The sequence below is a fragment of the Drosophila gunungcola genome, unplaced genomic scaffold (genome assembly GCF_025200985.1).
Source record: "Drosophila gunungcola strain Sukarami unplaced genomic scaffold, Dgunungcola_SK_2 000151F, whole genome shotgun sequence".
NCBI lineage: Eukaryota > Metazoa > Arthropoda > Insecta > Diptera > Drosophilidae > Drosophila > Drosophila gunungcola.
Genome location: NW_026453312.1, coordinates 139,888 through 149,515, shown reverse-complemented (window position 1 = coordinate 149,515; position 9,628 = coordinate 139,888). Strand labels below are relative to the sequence as shown.

Sequence of the window (9,628 nt, the reverse complement as noted above, 5' to 3'; positions counted from 1 at the left end):
GCGAGAGGCGTACGCCTTGAGAGCACAGTGTCTGTTCACCCTAGTCTGGGAACGGTGACGCATCCCTAATCCCTATAAACCCGCCGAGCCAAAGGCAGCAGAAGACACCACAAGCGAAACCGGCGAGGGAGACCCCAATTCGCAGCCAACACGATCCAGCGGGACGTTCAGCGTGGGAAGGAGACGACGGCAGAACATAGTTCTACAGTATCAATACACCACCCAGGCCGAGGGTTAAGTCAGCGAATATAAGATCATTGTGTACTCCTAATCTTTCTGTGCGTTTTCACTGAGCAACAGGGCGGTCACGTATATATAAATTTGGTGGGACGAACACTTACATCTTCTGAGCTAGCCGCACGATATTCGTAGCGAGCAGACAACCAAGAAAATCAGTTCGTTAAATTGACTGGTTTCCTATTTATCAAAGCCCTTCTTAACAAAGCCTGTTTTTAACAATAAGTTGCAATATATGTTTAATAAATGTCTTCAGCTTAAAATAAAAGTGTTAAGACCTAAACAAAAACATTTATTTAGTAACGAAATTAAATTTCTAATATACTAACGCGATTAAGCCTTTCAAATGTGGAAGCGCTATAAAACAAAATCGTATTGGATACAGTTCAAATTAAAAATGCTAAGCGCGATCACTTTAAAAATAAATTTGAAAACTCTGCCTCCGCTAAACAAACTTGGAGGGAAAAGAATAACCTTGGAATAGGAAAATGTAAACAAATGAATGACCACTACTTTGATGTTGAGGTACTTTGCCGAGCATTTTCACAACTTGAAGTACCTGAGGCTAGATGCAATAATTACCTGACATATCAACCCTACTGTTATAATACACAGAAACAAAATAATAATGAGATATGATACTCATTCTGATGAAATTCATTATCGTTTTATGCATAATACATGACGTATCAGTTTGATATCATCGAAATATAAAAAAATACATTTCGACAATATAAATTTTACACAAAAACAGTAACAATATATTTAACATATTGTTATATTAAAATGTTGAATCGACTATGTTGTAAATTTCATATTTTAATATCAAAACTTTATTATTGTATATATGATATTAAAAAAAAAAAACAAATTGATATTATTTTGCGTATTTAATATTTTATTAAAAATGTATGTAGAAGCAGTAGCGAGACTGTGTGTGAGTGTCTATGCCGGCCGGAAAAATAATGCATAAGTGCCCAGTCGGAAGTTAGAAAACGCATTCCAATAAAAAAAGATTCTTTCATGCATGCTTTGCAAGTGAAAAAAAATGTAAGATGCTATAAAGAAGCATTGTTTATGCATTCTAAAGAGTTTTTGTGAAATTGTCCCTTCTACTATAATGCATAAAAAAGCCTTCTTTTGCAATGTAAACAAATAGCTGAAACCCGAACGCTGCGGATCGTCCGATATTTTTGAGTTCGTGTTTTTCACCGAAAACCTCGCTTACGAAAGAACGCAAAAAGAAGTCTTGTTTCGGAATGGACAAAAAAATGGGAAACCAATTTAATCTATTTTTCTTAATGAACAGCAGCGTAAATATATTCACTTTTTATCTTTAAAAAAAACGATTTGTTATGTTGGTGGTATATGACTTGTTAAACTTTTCCTAAAATTAATTCTGTAAAAAATATTAATATTTCATTTTATTAACAATAATATTTAATATATTTTATATTGTATTAGAAAATTATTAATTTGAACCAGTTTTTTATATATTTTAATTTTAGGTAATAATATATACACGATTACATGATTTCTTTTCAAAGCGTGATTTTGTTTTGAATTATTATTTTACATTGCCGGCGCTATAGTGTCCTCCGCCTCTGTACTCACAAGGAGTAACCGAACAAAACGGTACTCTAAAAAGTAAACGACAAGAAAAAAAGGGAAAATGCAAGAATGCGTGAGGTCTTTTTCGTTTCTTTTGCATTTCTCGCCACTTGCATTTTGATTTTCAATTGAAATAGCTGGTGCCTCTGTGATTTGTGAAATTAATAAATTCTTTGCGGTTTTTATTTTCAAGTAAGTATAGTCATGATATAAGCAAACTAAATAGGTGTTCCAATACTGTTAATAAAATAACACGAACCAAACAATGGATTAATTAAAACAATAAGTGATGTGTACCAAAAAAATATTAAATTTATAAACACTTATTAATAGTCTTAAAAACAGTGTACGGTCAAAACAAATGTAAACAAATTGTTCCTTAAACTGTGTGTTGCTGTTAATCAAACAAATAAAAAAAATTATTTTTTTGAGCGTACACTGCAATAAGACTTGAGTTTTAATTTAATTAATGCGTTTTCAATATTATTTTCGTTTAATTTCAGAAAAACTATTTCAAAACTAAAGGTAATTTATATATATTTCATAAATTTGTGAAAAATTAATTTAAATTTTGTGAACTCGTTTTGTTTATTTGTGTGCTCTCTTTTTTCTCTCTTCCTTTTACTTCTACCTAGGGTGGACTTACATCTACATACAAGTTGTGTTTTTTAGGGTGGACCTAAGAACACAAATTAAGTGAACAAAATGTAAGAAAAATAAACATAAATTTAAATAATTAGAAATTACATAATTAAAAAAATTAATAATTTAATTGAAAAAAGATATTTTAAAAAATAAACAAAACTAATATAATTTAAAATGAGATGAATGTCGCGGTCAAATATTTACCGTTTAACGAAAAAACAAAAGGAAGAGCTTCATCAATCGGCTGCTAGAGCTCTTACTTTTAATACAGAAAATTATTCTGGAAATGAATGCCCAAATTTATGTGAACCCGAATCGGATAAAAGTGCATCAAACTTTTAAAAATTTTTGAATTCGGAAAATCTAGATCTTCAGTAGGATATTAAGTCCAAGTTTGATAATGGAGCTTAATTATGAAGGTACTAGGGACAGGGAAGGTTTTGCGTCCTACATTCATTTAAATGAAACATTATTCGGTAAGTGTTTTACAAACTTACAATCATATTTTTAAAAAATTACATATTTCCATCTTATTATTATATTTTTGACTTGATGCACTTTTAAAAATTTTTGAATTCGGAAAATCTAGATCTTCAGTAGGATATTAAGTCCAAGTTTGATAATGGAGCTTAATTATGACGGTACCAGGGACAGGGAAGGTTTTGCGTCCTACATTCATTTAAATGAAACATTATTCGGTAAGTGTTTTACAAACTTACAATCATATTTTTAAAAAATTACATATTTCCATCTCATTATTATATTTTATATTATATTTTCTCATTATTTTATCTTTAGAGACACAAAGGAGGGACGGCTACCGCTTCACCGACCACATAAAAGACCTTTGACTGGTCTTCACTAGGGCTAAGAATAAAACTTGCAAGGTTTAAAGTATAGCAGAAAGGATTATTATTATTATTAATATCGGGGTGTTCAGTGTACCGCGACCTGTAAGATCTATTGTACCCCCATTCAGAGCCTACAGCTCAAATATCAACCCACTTCCTCGAATAAAGTCGAGGAGTTTAAGTGGGTTGATTCTTCCTAGGAGGTCAGGTGTAAGAGTTCTGGTTCCTAAGATTTTACATCTTATACTTGCAAATGCCGGACAGTCTGCGATGATATGTTTAGAGGTTTCGTCCTCTATGTCGCAGAATCTGCAAGTTCTACTGCTGGTTATTCCATCTTACCTAGGTGACTTTTCAGTCTACAGTGCCCGGTTAGTAATCCGGTAACGATCCTAAGTGAATTTTTCCCTAGTTGAATAAGTTCCTTGAACCTCTTCTTGTTGTAGTTATTTATTTGAGTTTTGGCTTTCCTTAGGCCTGGGGTATTTCTCCAGTGTTCTTGTCTCATGGCGCCTTCCTCTTTCCTAAGGTATTCTTTTATAGTGTGCCTCCCTATGCCACTGTAGGGCTCTGGGCCTATCAGGGGATGTTCGGCTCCTAGTTTTACCATTTTATCGGCAAGTTCATTTCCGGATATATCCTTATGTACCGGAATCCATCTGAGGGCCAGCCTGTTTCGGCTGCCCAGTATATTTAGCTTACTCTTCACCTCTAGGACTAGCTTCAAGGTGACTTTGTTACTATGTAAAGCAGTAATTGCTGCTCGGCTGTCCAAAAGGATCGATATGTCCTTTTCCTTGTATCCACGCTGTATGTTGAGCTCTGCACAACGTCCAATGGCACATACCTCAGCCTGGAATATGCTGGTGTATTGGCCAAGGGATTCGTGGTATTTTTTGCGAGGCCCTACCACTCCAAGGCCCGTGCCTTGTTGTGTTAGGGATCCATCTGTGTACCATGCAATGGTGTGTTTAGCCATCTGGTGCACTTCAGACAATGTGGTCCAATCTTTCTTATTGCCTAGGTGTGCTGTTCTGCTCGAAGATTAGTTCGGCTGTCATTTCATCCCTAGGGTGGAGTATTAGGGGCACCTCACCTAACAGATTAGTCGCATCCCTGTTGTTTAGAATGCAACCACTACATGTGCCCTCAGTGCTTATTCTCAGGAGTGTAGCTTTGCATTGGATTTCAATCACACAGTGGAGTGGTGTTAGCTCCATCAGAATTTCTAAGGCAGTTGTAGGACAGGTCCTCATTGCCCCTGTCATGCATACGCAGGCAAGTCTTTGTAGCTTTCCTAGCTGGTTTTGCATGCTGGTGAGCTTAGCTCGTTTGCCCCATGCAAGTGCTCCGTAAGTGAGGATTGGTCTGAGGCCTGGTTCCCCAGGATTTCCCAGCAATTTTCCGACAGGTATAGGGTGCTCTGTAACACTTTTCCAATGTCTTTTGGACATGGGAAGCGAAGTTCAGCTTACTATCCAAGGTGATTCCTAGATATTTAACCTCTCGGCTAGTTTCTATAGGAGTTCCTAGCAGTGAGATTTGTCTCATTCTCTGTAGTTTGTACTTCCTTGTGAAAGGAACGATGACTGTCTTAGCAGGATTTAAGTTGAGTCCAACCTCCCTGCACCAGTCTAGCGTTGTCTTTAGTCCGAGTTGGACTATGTCGCAGAGTGTCGCTTCAAATTTGCCTCTGGCGATTATCACGATGTCATCGGCGTATCCCTGATATTGGATTCCTTTTCCAGCAAGTTTGCTGAGAAGGTCATCTACAAGCATACTCCATAGCAAAGGGGACAGTACTCGTCCTTGCGGGCAGCCTCTGCTGGTTGCAATTGTCACTCTATCCGAACACAGTGTACAAGTTGCTTGGCTGGATTCAAGTAGGTTGCCAATCCATTTGCTCGTAGTAATGTCTATGTTCCTTCTGGACAGGGCAGCTCGAACTGCATCATGGGATGTGTTGTCGAAGGCTCCCTCTATGTCTAGAAAGGCACAGATAGCTATTTCTTTGCTGTCAATTGCCCCTTCTAGGGTGCGACATAGTTGATAAAGTGCAGTGTCTGTTGAACGGCCTGCTCTGTATGCATGCTGGGTGTTTTGCAGCGGACGGCCTCTGAGAGCTGTTCTTCTGATATTGTAGTCTACCAGTTTTTCCAGCGTTTTAAGACAAAACGAAGTTAAGCTGATAGGTCTGAAGGACTTTGGGCTGGTGATGTCTTTCTTCCCGATCTTGGGGATGAAGACCACCCTAGCGCTGCACCATGCACTTGGGATGTACCCAAGGGCTAGGCTGCTCACCATTAGTCTTCTTAGGCGGGTTAGGAATAGTTCCTGCCCCTGCTGTAAGAAAGCTGGAGAGATCATGTCTAATCTTTGGAAGTTTCCAATAGCCCATTTGAGTTTCTCGGGCGTAGCTATAGACTGGGCTGCTGCCCAGTCACTGGCTACTGTCCTAGGGGTTCTATGTTGATCACGCCTTATGTTTCCCGTAGTGGGAGTACTCCCCGGGAAATGCGTGTCAAATAGCAATTCTAATTTCTTCCGATCCGTGGAGGTAAAGGTGTTATTCCCTTTCCTCAGGGCTAAATTACTATCCGTTGCACTTTTAGCCATTGCTTTGTGCAGTCTCGCGCCCTCGTTGACGTTACTTATTGCCTCACAGATCTCTTTGTTGTAGAGCGTCAGGCTTTGCCTGTATAGTTCCCAGTTCCTATCAGTTTTTGGTTTGTTGAAGAGCTTCCGAGTGGTTACTCGTAGTCGTTCAAGACTAGCATTCCACCATGGTGCGTCTGTTTCCCGCTTCTGTCTGCCTAGGGACAACTGTGTTCAAAGGCATTCACTATTTTGTGGCCTAGGTTGTCTAATTCCAAGGGATGTCTAGGGTATCCTGACGCTTCGTTGACCTGAATTTGTCCCAGTTTGTTTTTCTGGGGTTTATTTTAGGGTTGCATCTTTTTGTGTTGAAGGCTACCTGTCCTGTGTCCTGTGGTCGGACATAGATTCTTCTGGTGATACATGCCAGTTCTTAATGTGGGGTTTAAATGAATTGGTTACTAGAGTTATGTCTAGCACCTCTTCCCGTACCCTAGTAACAAACGTCGACCTGGCGCCGACATTAAAGATCTCTAGTTTATTGTTTAAAATAAATTCTAGTAATTGCTCACCTCTGTTGTTGACATCCGTGCTGCCCCAGATCACATGATGTGCGTTGGCATTACATCCTATAATGAGGGGGATCTTGTTCGTCCGGCAGTGGTCCACGAGCCCAGGTATTCCTGGCGGTGAACAGGCCTCCTACTCGGCAAAGTAGGCGGAGGCCATGAACTCTGAAAAGATACAATAATTGATATCTTTCCTTATAACGATGCATGATCTGGGAGGTGATGCTCCTGGATCGCATATTACCATAGTGTCTTTCGTGTACAGGCCTTTTATGCCATTTTGCCACCATGGCTCCTGTACAAGGGCTAGCCCGAGGTGTTGGGAGGTGAACATCCTCGCCAAGACAGCAGATGCTGCTTTGGCCCGATGGATGTTTATCTGGGCTAGCCGAGTGCTGCTTGTTGCAGCCATCACTCCAAAGTTTGGTGCTCCGTGATGTCTGGTGAAGAGAGAGAGCAAGTCTCTCCACCACCGTCTATCACGGTAACCTCGGCTTCTCCGCAGCTGTCGTCCAGGAGGAGCTCCTGGGCCAGCTCTTGGGATGACATAGGGTGTCCATCCCCTTGGTCGTCCCCAATGTCCATGCTGGTGATGGATTGTCCATCCTGCTCCCCACTCTGCAACTTCGGCTCCTCATTCAGTGGTTCGAGGGTATCCTCGACAGCCTTACAGATGCCGTCATTGGGCGTCTCTTCCGGAGCTTTCTTAGTCTTTTTCAGACCGCTCACGGTGACGTGGCCAAACCGGAAGTTGAGCTTGTGGTCACGCTCCACTATCTCATCCCTTCCGGTCTGGTCCATCCCTACGACCAGGAGTGCACCAGCTCCGTCGTTCTTTCTGGAGATGACCTTCCAGGCGTCCGTCTCGACCCGGTTTTGGAAACCAATGAAGGCCAGTATCTCCTCATTGGTCCGGTCTGAGCTCCTCGGGCAGAACAACGTGGCGTTGTAAGCTGCCGGGATGTCTGCTCCCGTGCGGGTTTCTAGGGGTACTCCTTTCCACGTCCGCAGCTGAGGTACGGCAATCTTAAGCCAATCAGCTGAGCCTTCATCCAGGAAGTCGATAATCAGGTAACCCACCCTGAAGTGGATTCCCCTGAACACGACCGGACCGCTCCACGCTGTCGTGAGCATCTCGTCCATGACCGACTACTGGAGCCCGGATAAATCGTCTGCGGTCAGGCTGGCCGCCGGAAAACCCTTCCGGAGTATGGCCACCCTGATGAGCGTGGCTTTCTTGGCAGCCTCCGCGTATGTCGGACGGGGTCCGATGACCGGTGTTGCCGAGCTAGAGGGTCGTCCTCCAGCGGTTTTCGGCTTCTGGTTTTGGTGGGGCTGGAAAGGTATCTTCCTGGCCTGCACCTTTGCCTTTTCTGCCGCTGCTGCTGCTGTGCTAGGCCCCTCTTGCCCAGGGACCCGTGAGGACGTCTCACTAGCCCCTGTGCCGTGCCTAGACCTCTTGGGAGTGTCCGTTGGTGGTGTGCGGCTGGTGTTCAGCCGTTTGCCAGCCGGTGCTGCACCCAATTCCGGCTGCTCCCTCGGCTCCTTTGCCTTCTTCAAGGCCTCCTCCGGTGTCATGCCCTGCATGAGATACCTCAGGTACCACTTTACCTTTGACCCTGGCAGGCCACGCCTGTTGGGGTCGTCCAGTCCTCCGGGCTGTCCTAGGGCTGGAAGAGCGACCTGCTTCTTCAGCTGTCTGATAGAGGTTGGTCTATCAGACGCGAGAGGTGGGCGTGCTGGCAGGGTAGCTCCTGCTGGCACACCACGCTCCCTGGCTGGGAATGACTGCGGTGCAGGTCTTCTCGCCTGGGCTGCTGGTGAAGTCCTTGGCGGGTGCGCTGCCGCCTGGGGTCTGTCGCCGTCGAGGGATCTTTCCTCGAAGTGTCTTGCGACACCGGTTGCAGGGATATCCTGCGGGATTTTTATGCTTTTGTTCTTCTTCATGGGGTCCCACGAGTTGCGGAGAAGTATATAGTCCGCCCGGGCAGAGATCCGCCGTACCTGGGTAAGGCGTAGTTAGGACAGACGGTCGCCACTTGCCTGAACCCTCCGTTTGCGACTGGGCTATTTGTTAACTCGGGCCCCCAGTCAGGCTGACTATCGGCACGGGTCGAATGACACCTTAGTCCGGCACCGAGGTGAGATGTGGGGGATAGGATGGAGGTAGGTAGTTGTGAGGGAGGGGGTGTGTAAGGCTATGGTGTTAAGACGGCCAAACAAACGTCTTGTCGGTATACCTCCATCGGTATACCCGCTGTTTGTCCGGGGTTGCTTATTTGCTTGCGCTTATTCGCAACTAACCTTCCCAGAAGGTCGTTCGCTATCCGCAACCTGCGACCCGCCTGGTGGCCTCAGCTAAGCCTCCCTTCGAACCATCCCACTAGTTCTTGAGGACCAAGAAAGCAGAAAGGATAAGAGAAGAAAAAAACGACCCGGAGTAATTATAGTAATTTTAATTAATTACAATAAATTTTAAATTAAACGTTTATAAAAAAAAAATTTTATAAATAAAAATTGGAATTGAAAAAAGAAACGGTTCCCAATAGCTTTTTTGGGAACGATAATATTTGCATTCTTGGGTAAGACTATTAGAAGGCATGTTTTGGAATCATACTAAGTGTGTTCTTGGGGAAGGTATCAATAATCATTTTTTAGATTACGCAATGCTTGCTTTGGAAGCTATCCAGGAAGGTTCCCGAGGAACGTTTCTAGGTTCATTCTAACAGTGAGTTGTAGAATGTTTCCTTCGTAAAGTACAAATGGAAGGGAAAGCCGAGCGTTTCCGAAGTTGAAACTACCTTCCGATGGAACGTATTAAGATTCGTTCTTAGATCGGTTCTAAAAGAAGGCTTGCTTCTTGTCCCATCTCGAGGGAGGAAAGGAGGCTTTCAGGGATCTGGAATGCGTTTTTCGCATGCAAAGGAAGCGTAAAAGAACACATCCTGGAAGCGTGTTTTTTCCGACTGGGTGACCTTACATTTCAAAAACGTATGTGGCTGGGATAGAGACACACACATACAGTCAACTGTTTGCCGGCATAGATATTCACATCCACAACACAAAAGAATAATGAAATTTTATATGTTAAAACAATAACTTGTTTAACTAGTTAGTTAC

General features: G+C 42.7%; 1 protein-coding gene across 2 annotated transcripts; it reads right to left on the bottom strand.

Annotated features, from left to right (window-relative positions):
- Positions 1-6,554: 6,554 nt before the first annotated feature.
- Positions 6,555-8,903, bottom strand: LOC128265739 (uncharacterized). 2 transcript variants are annotated; one of them, XM_053001939.1, is made up of 2 exons: positions 6,753-8,903; positions 6,555-6,673 (listed from the first exon to the last, which is right to left on the bottom strand). In XM_053001939.1, exon 1 carries the CDS (start codon positions 8,453-8,455, stop codon positions 7,658-7,660), a length of 798 nt encoding a protein of 265 aa, XP_052857899.1. In that variant the 5' UTR covers positions 8,456-8,903; the 3' UTR covers positions 6,555-6,673; positions 6,753-7,657. Both variants share the same exon structure in this region, with proteins under 2 accessions (XP_052857899.1, XP_052857900.1).
- Positions 8,904-9,628: the final 725 nt, after the last annotated feature.

Coding starts and splice junctions, on each gene's coding strand:
- LOC128265739 (XM_053001939.1), bottom strand. CDS start 8,455: ATGAAGAAGAACAAAAGCATAAAAATCCCGCAGGATATCCCTGCAACC.